At 38.4% G+C, this 16158-nt stretch overlaps 1 protein-coding gene across 3 annotated transcripts in view; it reads left to right on the plus strand.

Annotated features, from left to right (window-relative positions):
- Positions 1 to 16158, plus strand: part of ESRRG (estrogen related receptor gamma) — a 222408-nt gene that overhangs the window by 150132 nt on the left and 56118 nt on the right. For 2 of the 3 annotated variants that reach the window (XM_028104733.2, XM_028104734.1), the window contains 2 exons: positions 10247 to 10357; positions 14001 to 14162. In XM_028104733.2, the coding sequence (XP_027960534.1) occupies positions 10247 to 10357; positions 14001 to 14162 (273 nt within the window). Of the gene's footprint in view, positions 1 to 10246; positions 10358 to 13979; positions 14163 to 16158 lie in introns of all 3 variants that reach the window. The other variant, XM_028104732.1, reaches the window with a different exon arrangement.

Consider the following 16158-nt stretch of genomic DNA (forward strand, 5'->3'; position numbering starts at 1 on the left):
CTAACTCTCCGTGGGTCCATTCGAGGGTTTTTTTGTGTTTTTTTTTTTTAAGAATTTTTTATTTATTCATTTGAGACAGAAAGAGAGAGAGAGAGAGCAGGAGCAGTGGGGAAAGGCAGAGGAAGAGGGAGAAGCAGGCTCCCCACTGAGCAGGAAGCCCAACGTGGGGCTCCATCCCAGGACCTGGAGATCATGACCTGAGCCGAAGGCAGATGCCCAACCATCTGAGCCACCTGGGCATCCCGCATTTGAGGTTTTGAAGTATCAAAAACAAACAAACCAGAAGATGGGGAAAAAACCCCTAATTATTACATTAGCAATAAGGCATATTATAAATTTATTTACTTATTCATTTTCCTCAGTACTGTTGAATGCCTAATGTGTGGCGGGCATGTGATGTATCCCGCATGTACAATGATGAGCAATATACAATTAAAACATACACCAAAATCATTTTTGATCACTTGACGCTGTTGCACTAGGAATGTCATTTCTCACCATGCCCTCTGCCCTCAATTTTTTGTGCAATTAAGCTGGATACATATAATAAATAAAAAAATTTGAAGTTTGAGGTTAGCCCAGGCTGCATTTCAAAAATATAGTAAACCTTGTCTTGAGATGTCTTGTGCCTGGAAAACTGTGTTTGTCTTTTCTTGGCACACTTTGGGATTTAAAGATCCCTCCTAACATTGTGGACCATGTGAGTATGGGGCAGTATACTCCCAACTAACTTGTCACGTAGCATCTCTACACAGGATGTCCATTGGGAAATTTACCACCTGGTGCAGGCTTCTTCAGCTGGGACCCAGTGTATTTCGCATCTGGAAGTATCATTCATGTTTTCTATTTCTTTCCACACTCTTCACACGTACTAATTTGAGAATAAAAGTACAGGTTATGGCCTACCCCTGTCGTAACACTTTAAATGTACAGTTTTCTTGGGGCACCTGGGTGGCTTAATCAGTTGAGCATCTGACTCTTGATATCAGCTGAGGTCATGATCTCAAGATCCTAGGATTGAGCCCTGCATTGGGCTTTACACTCCCCAAGTCTGCTTGAGGATTCTCTCCCACCTTCTCTCCCTCTCTCTCTGGCCCTACCCCGTTCGTGCTCTCTGTCTCTCTCTCAAATGAATAAAATAAATAAAAAATAAATCAATATACACCTTTCTTTGGCTCTCCGCATATACACTTCCCTATTTGTTACTTTCCTTGACAGAACATTTTGATGTGTTTACATTATGCATACCTCTCCCCCAAATCTTCAACATTGTTTATCAATTAAGCATGAGTCTGGAGTAGTTCCTTATTAAAACCTAGATTCTCAGAGTAGTAAACTAAATACGTCATTGAACGTTTGTCTTGAAAACTGGATGTAAATTTTTTTTCCTTTTTATATGCATATTGTCTCCAGCAAACTGAGCTTATAGTCATCTTGCTGAAACCAGGTAGAACAGAGATGCTGAAAATACTCAAGAGATCAAAAGATGATAAATGAGAATTAATTGGACAAGATACATTACTTTAACATAGTCTTTTTTTATTTAAGATTTTTTTTTAAGTGATCTCTACACCCAACATGGAGCTCAAACCCACAACCCTGAGATCAAGAGTTGCACGCTCCATGGACTGAGCCAGCTGGGTGCCCCTCCTATTGATAGTCTTTTAATATTTTTCTTTATTTAATTTTAGTGAGTGTATTATTTATATAAAGGTGCTTTCTTATTATCACTGCCACTCATGATTCTTCTACCCCAGTTTTTTTCATGAGGTCTTAAATTCCTCAACAATCTAGTTTGCCAACTTTGAGGGAGAAAAATTTTAGCTTGAAAATGGGCCCAGGGTGGCCACATGGTGCTGTGGACATCTCAGCGCCAAGGGCAACTGGGAATGTACTCCGATTCTTACATGCTTGTCTTCTCTGCTTCTGCATTTCTGTAAGACTCATGCTAGCTCTCATACTCTCTCTTGTTTTTCCTTTCCTTTTCTCCATTAACTTGCCTCACAGATATTTAACAGCACAATTGGCAGGTGAAAGGTGGTTAGTAATGGAATATGGAGTTGATTGAGAAGGGATGGAAGCCAGTGTATTTTCTTTTATTTTATATCAGATCCTGAGTCGACCCATTGTAGATTAGCTCTCCGACTCCTTTTTTATGTTCCTTCCTTTCTTGTTTTAGTCCATGTGGGCTGCTGTAACAAAATACTAGAAACTGGGTGGCTTAAAAACAACAGAAGTCTACTGAGGCTGAGACGTCCAAGATGGAGAAACTGGCAGATTTACTGTGTGGTGAACTTTCTGGTTCATAGACAACCCTCTTTTCTCTGTCCCTCATGGACAGAGGGGCGAGGGAGCTCTCTGGGGGTCTTGTTTATAAGGGCACAAATCCCATCATGAGGGTTGCACCCTCATGACATCATCTCCTTCTCAACACCTCACCTGCAAATACCATCACACTGGGGATTACGTTTCAACATAGGACTTGTGGTGAGACACATTCAGTCCATGCCACTTGTTGACTCCACTCAAGACCTGCAGTGGAGCTGCTAGGCTCCACTGTATTCCCCTCCATTGAATGAAATAAAGTGACCATGGCTTTCATCCCAGCCACTCGAAAACTAGCTTGTTTAATTTCATATTTAATTCATTTTTACAGGGTACTGAATTCTGCATAAATAGGATTTGTGCTTTTGTTTACACAGAGCATCTGCGTGGAGTGTTGTACGTTGTTATTACTATTATTATTGTATTAAAACTATTGCTGCCAGTGTCATAAGAAATAAGAAATGAGTGTCTTAGTGTCACAAGAAAATTTATCACTGGTATGAGATTTGGGCACATATACATTAATATTACATTAACATTTAATCTATCGAACTGATTTTTTCCCTACATATTTTATGTGCTAGGTATAATTCTTTTTTTTTACATGATCTGGATATGTGTATATTATGTTTTTTTGTACGAGACATACTTTATTTTGAATCTCAATTATTGCCAAAATAACATCACCAGAAAAATATTATTAAACATCATATGTCATTTTGGTATCTTATAATTGGCTCTCAGCATCTCTGCTTGAGTCTGGTGGTACATTTATAATACCTTTGGTGAATTGCTAACAAATTGGCCAGGACTTAAAGTTTTCTTCTGCTAAAATTGTCATGTTATCTCTTGTTAAAATTATCATGTTATCAAATTATCTCTTCTGAGCTTCAAAAGCTCTTTGCTGGGTACCCATCTGATCTCGAGTCACACCTAATGCAACCAAATGACCTCCAGACTCACTGCTACCTTTCCCTGTTACCTATTTTCACTCCCCCCACCCCACCCCCCAGACCTGTATTCTCTTTAAAATCCACATCTGCTTTTTTGGTCATTAGACTCCTCCTCCTGTCTTCCTCTCCATTGAATGAAACAAAGTGACTCTGGCTCTCAACCCAGCAACTTGTAAACCCAGCTTGGTTGATTTCATATTTAATTCATTTTTACAGGGCATTGAATTTTGCATAAATAATGTTTGTGCTTCTGTTTACACAGAGATCCCCATGGGGTGCTGTGCACTGTTATTACTGTTATTATTGTGTTAAACTTATTGCTGCCGGTGTCACATTTAATTGTGAATTAGTAGAATCACTTTTCCTGATGTTGATGTGCGACCACATTTCATGTCTTTACCCACTAACTCATAACTTTATTCATATGAGAAGGCAATTTCAAAAAGGATAAAGGGGAGAGTCACTGATATTAAAGAGTAACAAGACAAAATAGATAGGCATAAGTCACAGCGATATCTCTTTCAATAGTTTATGAAATTTTTAACAGGCAAAAAGCAGGAAAGGGAAAATTTTCTTTTTGTCTTTAAAGGTTGTCTCTATGTTTAGCAAGTGCAGGCCAAGCATGCTCTCTCCCTCCCTCCCTCCCTCTCTCTCTGACATGAAGTAAAGTAAGAAATAGTGCCTTTTGAATAGGAGATTTCCTTTAATTACATCGGGGAAGTGATAATGGTAGGTATTGCATGTTTAATGTAATGTTCTGGATGCCCGTTTTTCTTTTTCTCTTTTTTTTTTTCCCTTCACAACCACCTCATCTTGAGCAGAAATAAAAGGTTCAAGGCTTGTCAGCATCAGTTTATAGATAGCTGTTTAAAAATAATGAGATATTGGGTATTGTAAGGCTCAGGGCCGTGTCGCCAGACTCATTTATTTCCATTCACCTTTTGTCAGAATTGCAGACAGAAGACATTCAATTAAAACTTGTCACCTGTTGCAGATGACCTAATTTGTACCTGTATGTGTCATAGATTCAGGCTGCATGCTCATAGATTCGGGCTGCATAAAGCTGAAGCAGCTTTACCCCTGGTGGAACAACATTTCCCCTGCAAAATATTTTGTCTATGGCTATTTCAAATTTCTATCATTTTGATTTCAGCTCCAACCCAGATTATAAATTTAGCGCATACCTCTGAACCAGGCAAGAAGAGTGAATCACGTGAACTCTGCAAAAATGGAGGAGGAAGTCCTATGCGCAGAAATCTACAGATGTATTTTGGATGCACCTTGAATCTGAAACAGAGGGAAGCCTTTGTAATTGCCTATGCAAGCCCCACATGTTTAATAGTCCAGATAGCTATCAGGAGACCAAAACGAAAGACTTTCCCTTGCTAATTGTTAATTCATCTGTAGAGCAAGGAAGCTTTAATGTGAGTCATGGCTTTTATCTCTTTTAGTGACTAAGGACTCAGTTAAAAAAAAAAAAAAAAAAAGAGCCCACCTAATGGATATGCATTTTTTCTCCCTGTGTGATTTTCTCCTTTTATTTCAGCAGAACTCAGAGCGTTTCCACACACAGCCAGGCCATTTCCAAAGTTCCTGAATTGTTGCCATGATATTCCGGTGGAAGTAAATGTAAGCCTCAGCCAGACCAGGGGTGTCTGGTGGAAAAGCCGCTGCTGTCTGGGCCTCCCTCATGAGCTGAAAATGCAGCCAGAAGGTTGCTCTGCATCCGTGGCCCAGGCAAAACAGGCTTGTCTCATTTGCAATAGCAGAAGGAGGAAGGAAATGAATGTCTTTGGGCCTCTGCCTCAGTGGAAAAGCAGAGACACGGAATCTTTTTATTATTTTCGGTTTGTCCACAGTCTCATAGCTGTAAACTTGTTCAAGTCCTGCCCCCCCCCCCCCTTTATGGAGTGATGCACAATCACTAACCCTTCCGTTGAATAAGAGCATTCATTCCTCCCCCGGCTCACCCAGCGTTCTGCCTTCCTCCCTAGGCAGAGGGACCCTGCATCGTGCCGCGAGTATTGTTTACCGTGATGATCGGGTTGTATCTGCCTGCAGTTCGAGCTTTTGGAGTAAATACCAAATGCTCTTTTCCAAAAATAGAATTTGATGGCAGGGAAGCAGTATAAACATAGCGCTTAAGAATGTGGGCTCTGCAGCCGTTCTCCCAGCTCCCACCCGTGTCTCTGCCTCTTGCGCGCTCCTTCCGGCTTTCTCATCTTGTAAACAGCGATAATCATAGCACCCCCCCCACCCCACCCCCGCCATAGGATTGCTATAAGGCTTAAATGTGTTCATATATGTAAAACAATTAACCCGTTGCCTAGACTATAATAAGCTCTTGACAGCCAATGACTGCTAGTAACTGGCTGATATTTTGGTGTATTCCAAGACACTTCATGCAGAGATTGATTCATTCAATTAATAATGAAGACATGGCTTGGGAGGAAAATGTAGGTATGAGGAGTCAAAGACTGCTGAATCAGGAAGCGAAGGTAACAGTATCTCTGTCTGTTTTGAGAAGGGGCCATAGTAGTTGAAGATAGCTGGGGGTTGGTACCTTTTATTTTCTCACACAATCCTCAACAATTTAATATGATTAGTTTCTCCCTGGAGAATATGTGTGAATATACAAATAACTTTCACTCATCCCTGTAAGAGCAGCCTATAAATATGCACAAGTACTCTCTGTTAAACTGGTATGCTCTTTTAGGACATTGTCCCGAAGGAGAACCCCATCAGAGGCTGCCACTAAAATGACCCGCTGCTGTCTCATACTGCTAATCTGCCTTAGCTTCTTTCCCTGCAGCTCCTCAAAGGGATTTTCTCTATCCTCTGTTGGTGATGGTTCCCTCACAGGAATCTCAGGAGAATTCAAGGGCGCTGCTAGGTACCTCTCTTCCCCAAGGGAAGGAGCGTGGTTTCCTTCTGCAGCAAAGGCAACTGCGGTATCAAGAAGACCTAGAGTGGAAGGGAAAGTTCCCACCCTCTTTACCTTCTTGTTTCAGAAGGCTTGCTTTTCCAGGCTGATCTCAAGAACTCAATTACAAGACGTGTGTGGTAACATGCATTTAACACAACGATTTACTTAGCATTCATTAAATTAATCTTTAAAAAAACTTCACTGTCTCTTAAAAAATATTATCACTTTAACGTGACTGTCTGCATCTTTCTTAAGTATTCCAAGGGTCTGCGTAATTAATAATTTGAGCAAACCTTTGCTTGGGAACAACATTGTAAAAGCCTGGTCTTTAATTTAGAAAAGTAGGCTAGGGTATCCTTGTATAATTCTCTGAAGGGGAGATCTTTTATTACCCTATGAAATGCCTCTGACTTTGTGCTATTAAAAATGTGAAAAATACGTTTGACTTTGGACTGTATAAAATTGTAAAAATTTCCATTTCGGCATAAAACGTAGACTTAAAATGAGCTGACCTAAGAAGACCTGCCTCTGAACTGTTTTACTTCTCTTAGCGTTTATTTGCCTCACGGCCTATTTTTTTTTTCCTCCTTGCCGTATTCTTGCTTTCTCAACTTTGTAAATTCTGACAATGTAGACGATTTGTAATTCCCTTGTGGCAATGTAGGCACATGCAGTATGTGAAAGAAGAAGCGATGTGAAACATTCTACTTGGTAGGTAATGCCAACTCTTAAAATGTTTTATTTAAAAAACAAAAGATAATGGGGCCTCCACATGAATAGAAAATCCAGTTGCCTTAATTAACTTCAAATCCTGTCACACATTGAACATTGTGGGTATCTAATTTCCTGGGAGAAATCTTACTTTTCACCTTTTTCAAAAAAACTGGTTACAAGTCAAGTCCAGACAGAAATGGTTTGTATTTCAACAGACTGAAGAAGGAAAGAGACAGGCTTCATCACCTTTGATGGAAATACCTGGATTCAATTGACGTCTCTTTAGGGCAAATCTGGATTTCCTAGGTCCAGATCATAAATAACTGTTGTTTATCTTTGTGTCTGCTAAACTATTGGGGAGACTTTTAAATGCATTAGGTGAATTGGATAATTATCAGTTCTCTGCTTAAGTTTGTACTGTGTGCTTACAGCTAAGCACACATGAGGGGATAACATCCTCATTTTTGGTAGAATTTGGATTCAATTCTGTATCTATTCTAAAACAATATCTAAAATGACATTATTAATGACAGGGATGAGCAGTATGTAGAATGGAATACCAAATAATTCTATAAATCATTTGGACATCAAATGAGTATCATTATTTGGCTTGTACCCTTTGAATTATCTTACCACTCCAGCATTCCTCAGTCTGTTTCCCTCAGAACTGAGGCAAGGTAGCCTGTTATATTCCATGGGGACAGATTTTTAATAAATGATCATGATGCAAAATATCTATCAGTGAAGTAATATAGCAATATTTCAACAAAACAGACATAATAACTTCCCTATTTTCCTTGGCATTTTAAGGTTTATGAAATATTTTAATAATGCATGTGTATCATATCCAAACATATTAATATATTATATAAATATAATATTGGATCATTACAGCAAAACATTCAGAAGGATATCTTTATGTCCATCTTATATTTGAAAAAATAAATAGGTTAAGGAACTCAACAAAGTTTACAGAGCCAGTTAATTAAAGACCCAGAAAAAAAACTCAGCCATTCTGCCTCGGAAACTATGCTTTATTTTTTTAAGACATAGTCTTCACCTAATATTTAGGAATAAATTATTATGCTATTATAGTTGGAAACATTGAAAGGGGAATCTTTAATCTTTTCACAAAATCATTATAACAGACTGTGGATCTGGCTAACAAGTTTATATAAATTTATGATACATATTGCATTTTGATAGATGCAAGGCAAACAATTTTAGACTAGATAACCGAAGAAATTTTCTATAAAATAGGAGTTCTTACAATTACATTAAAATATTATCTGGTGACTTTTAATATCTTTTTTTTTTCCTCTGAATGCTCTTCATTTTTTTATAGATAGATATTTCTTTTTTAACTCAACATATCCTTTGCATTTATTCCTACCAGTGAGAAATTGTGGTCTAAACCTATGTGTTGTCAAGTGCAATAGAGGTAGAATCTTCAGTTACAGTGTTTGATTTACAGTATTTTAAACATTTTGATTAAATATTTCTGTTCTTTGTATTCTATGTTTCATCTCTATGAAATCAGCATCCTAATACAATGAAGTGTAGTATCCCAGTTACACAGTTTGTTTGTCACCTAGTTTTGTACACTAGAAATTAGATGAACAAGGGAACAGAGCTCTACCGTAGGCAGAAAGTGCTTTAAAAGCAGCAGTAAGGAAATACAGCTTGTTCGTGACTCACAAGCACTACTATTTTCAGTAAATACTTAGGCACTATACCAGTGTCTTTGTTTTGTGAAATTTGCTGTCAAAACCTACTTAATTGCTCTTGAAGTCATCTCCTGATTTCATTTAAACGCTGCTCTGACGTTTCAGTATGACATCTCAGGCTTTATCTAGAGCCAAGTGTGTATTTCCATGTTTCACTGAAAGATAATCAACTCTTAAAGTTGTATTATTAAGATACTATGAAAATTGTGTTTTACTTTATCTCATGATAGAATAGTAATCCTTAACATTCGAGTATCTATATTCACTTCAGGGTTCACACAGAACTGTGTCAGCGTTTCCCGAACGGTGTCGCATAACTCAGAGAACCCACAATTCACATGTTCCATGTGATATTCATAAATATTCCCAAGACCGGATCTTTGGTAAAATTGGTTCGCAAAACACTGCATAGGGCTGCATCTCCTTCTGAGAGTCTTACAGAGGTCATTTGCATTTTAGAGGCTCTGAGAGGCCTTTCAGTAAAATAATCATACCGATGATGCTGTGGAACCAAATGTATTTTCTAAACATTTTGGGAAATGCCATGTACAGCGAACTACTCAGTTGAATTTATTAAGGAATAATGTTATACTGTTTTATCAATTAAGACAATATCACAGAATGAGTCTCTGCCTTGTTCTTACTCCCAAGTAACCTCTGTATTAGATAAAGTGTTATATGGCCCTGTCCTAAAACTTCACCATGACAGACTGGTAACCAAGTTATTAACAAGCTCTTCTCGCCACTCCCCCTATACATGAAACATTTATTTTTAATTCCTTTCTTTCCCTTTTACCTCTTTCCTCAATCTTTTAAATCCCATGCCAGCAAAAACCGCTGCATTTTGACCCAGGGAAGTTTTAGTAACTGCCTGTCTACCTCCTTTTCTGGCTTCACCCCTAGCTCTGCCTCACGAACACAGCCCTCTTGCGACATCCTAGCCTTCTGAATTCTTACAGGAAGCTCCTCTTTCTGTCCCATGTCCAGTCCAAACTTACTCCCAGTTTTCTCTCATTTGGAAGAAAATACAAATGTGCGCCAAAATGTAAATAACATTCTCCTCTGAGACATGTTGACGTTATAATAGGGAACAATCCTTACATCTCATCTTGCAGAGTGTAATTCCGGCTTTCCACAGCATGAAGGTGTCTTCAGTTCACTTAAATCCCACGAGTCCATGGTGAACCCTCTGGTAGACTAGGGAGGGTTGGATCGCTCTTACGTGGTCGGCTTTCATGGGTGACTGGTAAAGAGGATACCAGATTGCCATTGTCTTCAATTTGAGAAACTAGGCTAGTACCAAGTAACAGTTTCTTTGTATTAACTCCCATGGAAATGTGCCTTTCCTTTGGTATGTAAATGTGATTTTGATGGCCTTGCATGAAATGTGTTTCAGGTTTGTCATGCTCTCCCAGATTTGGTTTCCAACCACTGGCCATTTTGGTTTAGCCACCACTTTTTTAAACATTCCTCCAATACCTCTGGACCATTCTGTGTTCTGCAGTCTGTCTCCATAGCACCCATGGGTGATACTCTATGTATTTGACTGGTCTCAAAGATGGATACGTCAGCAGTAAGCCAGTGCCTGTCTTTGCCCACAGGGGTGCGTCTTGACAGAGTACGTGGAGGTCGGCAGAAGTACAAGCGCAGAATAGATGCGGAGAACAGCCCCTACCTGAACCCTCAGCTGGTTCAGCCAGCCAAAAAGCCATGTAAGTACAGCAGATATGTCTGGCTTTCCAACATACAGAATCCTCCCAGTTGGCTCTATGTGTATCAGTTTTGGCATGCCCATCCCTACCGACTCCAAGGAGACTTGTCTTTGTTGGGGGGCTGTGACTCTGTTCCCAAGGATTGCCTTTGAGGAGCAACGGCTACTCCGCTAATTATCTTCTTTTTTTTTCCCTATGATTTTCTCTCCCCTGCCCTTTTTTCACCTAGTCATTTTGTAGAAGCATAAGCATATTAAGGCATAGCTTATATAGTGCGAATTTTACATTTACTGGTTATCTTTATTTCCAGAGGTACATAAAATGGATCATACTGTAATCATTAGTTCATTGGAGCTGTTAGTTTCAGATTTCACAAGAAAGTGATTTTTGTAGTTTTCACTAACTAAATGAGTTTGACTGCTCAACCTCCCAATGAAAATACATTAGGAGCCTCATTAATTTGGCACTATAGAAGGTTAACACACTAGCTAGCAATAGATTAAAACAAGAATAGGCCCTCCTGATAACAAGCATAGGTTGATGGTTCTATCTCAGATGCCCTTATGGGCATTATGAATTGTTTTTAAAGAGTCCCTGGTTTTATAATGCCAGGTTGCAATTTGAAAGGATGATGGGTACATTGCTAAAACGCAAGCCCCATTCTCTTTGTCATTAACTAGAAGGAGCTGGGATGTAGATTGAGGCAATAACTGCATCCCATTTTCTGAAAAATCAGTTCATAGTTCTAATGCAACAGAACTAGCCTTTTAGGATATTTATGCATAGAGTTCGTACGAGGCACTAAGAAGTGCTTGATGGAAACAGTCCCCACATTTAGCTGTCTCGGTCTCAAGAAGACACAACCAGCACATATCAGAGGAGGCTGCATCCATAGCAGTTGTAGAAGAGACAAGGGCAATGTTTGATCTGCTTTCAAGGGAAGAGGAAGTGCCGGCTTCTCATTCCGACTCTCCAGGAGGGGTCGCTGCTGGGCATCACACACGTGAGCATATGGGGATCTGTTAAATAAATAAAACGGACCCTGAACTGTAAATGAAAGGACATTTTAGCTATGTCAAAGGAAAAACAACCAGTTTTACATAAAATTAAAGCTTAAGTGAACATATGGCATAGTTTCCTTTCGTCTTTCCAAAAAACATTATGTTGATTATACCTTCAATTGTCCAATCTGGCATCTCCTCCTCAGCCTGCATAAGCTGTTTGGCATTCTGCAAATACAATCTAGGACTGCATTAAGCAGATTTTGCACATTATAGTAAAAAAACTTTCTGATAATACAATAAAACGCAATAAACACTAATGCTTAATTTCATTAGAGGTTAGTTTTCCTAGACTCAGTATTATACAGACTGCCCATTTCTCATTCATTTTACATGAGCATTGACCGAAACCATTGATAATTTCCTCGACTGGGAGAAAAATGAGCTCTGGCCCATTTTGCGAGTCCACATGATGGAGGAACATCTATGGTTTTCGGCATAAACCTGAGAAATTGGGAAGTGGCTCGTCAAGTACCTCTAAGGAGATTATAGCAATTTCAGTGAGCTCCATTTGTCTAAGATAAAGAGGACTCCTAATAAATCATTACTCATTATCTCAAGGCCTCTGTGTTAATTTTCCTTAGTCCATCCAATTAGTGTGTTTTTGTAACAAACATTTATAAAACTTAATTTTCAGATCCTGTCAGATAAGTGTCGAGAGGCTGTGCCTGGGCTTTGCTGAGAAAGTGGCTGAGGGAGATTTCTGGACCCTGACTGATTGTTTGTGTACTACAGAAGCCCAAGAATGGAAATTGGGTTCTATTGATTCTAATTAGGGAAACATTAAATAAGATTTACCTGGAAACAGTGCTGCTGGCTATTCCATTTTCTGAATGATGGGAATTTCTTAGCTTCAACCAGATTTCTCCGACCCTTCTGGTCAAGTATCCATTGACTTGGGTCAAGCAGGTAACCATCTTCCCAGGATGAAAAGAACCGGAATCAGGCTTTCCTTTGGGCACATTTTTGTGCCCTTTATTAAATACTGCATTTTCATCTAATCCTGAGAAAACTCACGGTTACTGACAGGTTTTGTTGCATTGTCAGAGCGATGAAAGTTGAAACTTTTCCAAGCGTAACTAAAAATACAGGGTGTTGTTTCCATAGCATATACAAGAAACAAATGCCATTCTTAACAGATCCTACAAATTAAAAAAAAAAAAAGAATCTGTATTTATTTTTATTTTTTTCCCTACAAAATATGGTGTTTGGGAATATTTCCTCCCAAATCTGCAATTTCAATTTGGTGATAATTGAATATTACTGTCAATGAATGGTTATCTGTTGATTATTTGCAATAAATGTAATTCATATAGCAGCCATAATAATAAAATGTTAAAATGTTAGAAAAATGGCTAATTATAGCTTGGATAATTTCCTTGTCATTTCGTTAAAGAAGACTAAAGGGAATGCTATGTTTTCAATTCTAAGGTATATGCAGTCTTTTCATTTGGGGCTAAAAAAGTTAAAAACTTATAATGAAAGGAAAATTATCTAGTAAACACAGAGGAAACTGGCTTTGCTCACAAAAGTCCCATTTAATGCCCTGGCTTGCTAGAGTAATAGTACACAGAACACTGAAATATTTGGGTTTATCCTTACCCATTTGTATCTCTTCACTTAGAAGAAAGTATAAAATCTAAAGCTACACATAGAAATTGAAAATAGGGCCAACAAGAAAAATCATTCTGTTAGCAAGGCTTTACCATCCTTCCATAAACTCTCACATGCCCCTGAGCAATAAAACACATTTGATGTGATGATTTCCATTTGTCTCTAGTGTTTATTTTACGAAGGATTTTAAAAACCTATATCACAAATTTCAGACAGATAAATCTGAACCAGAGAATGAACTAAAGACAACAGATGAAAATAGAGGATTAAAGAATTAGACACTCCGAAGAGAAAATATTGTAACATTTAAGTAGGAGTATTTTTCTGGAAACGGATGTTGGCTATATTTGAAAGATTGCCTGGGCGTGTGGGGAGGGAGAGAAAGGAGAGAAATTCCTATTTAATGCATCCCACAGAGGTAGAGTTATATAGTCAGTAATTCACCCAGGCAGAAGGGCTCTGATCTCTGCTCTTCTTTAAAGGAATTAAGACAATTAATGACTTTCGTGCGCATTATGACTATCAGCATAGGTAGTTCTATGCCTTCCACATTATATTCTATATTTCAGGGGCTGACTGTGGATTTTTAGTTTAAAGATGTTGTACACTATTGAATCTGCTTCCCCAAATCCCACTTAAGAATCAAAGAGTCAACCCAGAAAGCATCTAACTTCTCTTATCTGTTTGCTATAAAAAATTTCATTACAGGACAGATGCTTCATTCCAGCAAAGGCAGGTAGAGCAAAGAAGAAGAAAGGAATGCATCCCGTTACAATTGCAGTGGCTCATTTCTTCCTCTTAAGTTTTCCTGAACACTGTTTACTCTGCATATTTTGAACCAGAAACAGAACAGTTGGGGTTTATTGTAGGCGATTGGAATGATTTGTCAAAACGCAGCATACTTTAGGGTTTGGGAAAGAGGGATGATGCTGCTAGTGATCTTGTAGTGCTCTGGTCTGATCCTGCAGATAACAAGATTGTCTCACATTTGTTGGTGGCCGAACCGGAGAAGATCTATGCCATGCCTGACCCTACTGTCCCCGACAGTGACATCAAAGCTCTCACTACCCTGTGTGACTTGGCTGACCGCGAGTTGGTGGTTATCATTGGATGGGCGAAGCATATTCCAGGTACATTTTCTGAAAAGAAAAAAAAAATGAAAGAGAAAAGGTTTCAGTAATTCCCTAATATGTAGTTTTAGGCGTATCCAAAAATTTCTCATTATTGTGTTTTTTTAACTTTTACATTACTTTTATCATACTTAATTTCGAGCTTTGCTTGACCTTAATAGAATCATAAACCTTTCTCTATCTGTACCACCTTGAACTCTGGTTATTTTTTTTTTCATATGCAAAGGTACTATTGCCAGCATAAGGTAAAGAGAATATAACTTTTAAAAAAATCTATCTTTCTCCCTCTTAAAATTCTGAGCTTTCTCCTAAGGAAATCCTTCGCTTTTTTCTTTTCACTTTAAAAAATGTCTTTGTCAGCACACATCTAACGTACCTTTTTTTTTTCCTTTTAAGAATCACTCATTTTGTTGTTCATGGTGGCTGTTTACATTGAATTGCTGTTCGTTATTTACCAGCGCAGCTTTGGTTGACAGTTAGATATTTACCATGAATTTGTACACAAGTTGTAAAAATAAATATTAAATAGACGACCTAAACTTTCTCAGATGGTAACTTAAAAGTAGTATTTTTAAAGTATCCTATTACTTTTCTTTCCTGGCCCATCCCATAACATCCCATAACAGGTAAACACACCTGGTCACAAGTGTTGAGAATTTTAGCAGCCTACCTGAATTATTTCTGTTTGAACTTTGATCTTCAAGTAATTTCTAAATAAGTTTTTGAACGATGAGCAGTGTCTTTCTGGTTTGGTTAACTTATTTCTGTCTCCTTAAACTAGTTTGTCTTTATGCTTTGAATGCTACAGTAATTTCTTTAATCAAATTGATGGAAGTCCCTTTCCCAGCCCACACTGAAACCAATTTCTTGGTCATGATACGCCAGCTATGTTGCTAACAGTCGTAACGAACTGTCAGGCGATATCGCACTGAAGCTAATTTGAAGTCATTAGGTGTGCAGCGTTCAAGCGACAATTTGTTACAGTGGTTAGGAACACAGCTGACATTTCTGAATGGCTTTGTTCAGTGCAGTTCTAGATGAGGCCAAGCAAATTGTAAACTAATTTAAACATCACTCTGTATTATACTAGCTACTTTGTCTTACACTGTTTGCTAATAAAGCACCCCAAATTAAGTCAAAACTAGTTAAATAGGTGAGCTTGAGTGTGTTCTTTAGAAGACACCTAATAAGGGTTACTACACGTACAAGAAGGTTGAGAATTTGATCATATGGATAGTTGATGCCACATTTCAATTGTAATCACATCTATGTGATTTCTAAAAAAAAAAGGGGGGGTATGCTAAAAGGTGTTAAGACATTTGGGAATTGTGACAGTGGGAATTGTCAGAATTTGCTTAAACAGTGTATGAAAACTTATCTAGATGAAAAGTGCTATGAAGGGTTTAGAGCAAAAAAAAAATTAACATTTGTTGAAGTATCCACACTTTTTTAGATAATCAATATGTATCATTTGTATTTATATATTTCATTACTTCATATATATAGGCATGTACACACATGCACATACATACTCACATTTTTTTAAAAATTTTTTAAAAAGATTTTCTTTTTAAGTAATCTTTACACCCAATGTGGGGCTCAAACCAACAGCCCTGAGATCGAGAGTTGTACGCTCTACCGACTGAGCCAGCCAGGCACCTCTATACTCACATATTAAAATACCGTTATTCTGGGACACCTGGGTGGCTCTGTTGGTTAAACGTCCGACTCTTGATTTTGGCTCAGGTCATGATCTCAGGGTTGTGAGATTGAGCCATGTCTGGGGCTCTCTGCTGGGTGTGGAGGCTCCTTAAGATTTTCTTTTTCCCTCTCCCTCTGCCCCTCTCTCCTCTCTCTCTCTTTCTCTCTCCCCCCCCTCTTTCTTAAAAATAAGATAAAATAAAAAAGACCAAAAAAATCATTATTCGAACCCAGGGTTTCTCAGCCTTGACGCTATTGGTATTGGAAACCAGTCATCCTTTGTTGTGGGGGACTG

This window comes from Eumetopias jubatus, unplaced genomic scaffold (genome assembly GCF_037043125.1).
Source record: "Eumetopias jubatus isolate StellerSeaLion01/CBP00866 unplaced genomic scaffold, mEumJub1_p1.0 scaffold_12, whole genome shotgun sequence".
In the NCBI taxonomy this organism is placed as follows: domain Eukaryota; kingdom Metazoa; phylum Chordata; class Mammalia; order Carnivora; family Otariidae; genus Eumetopias; species Eumetopias jubatus.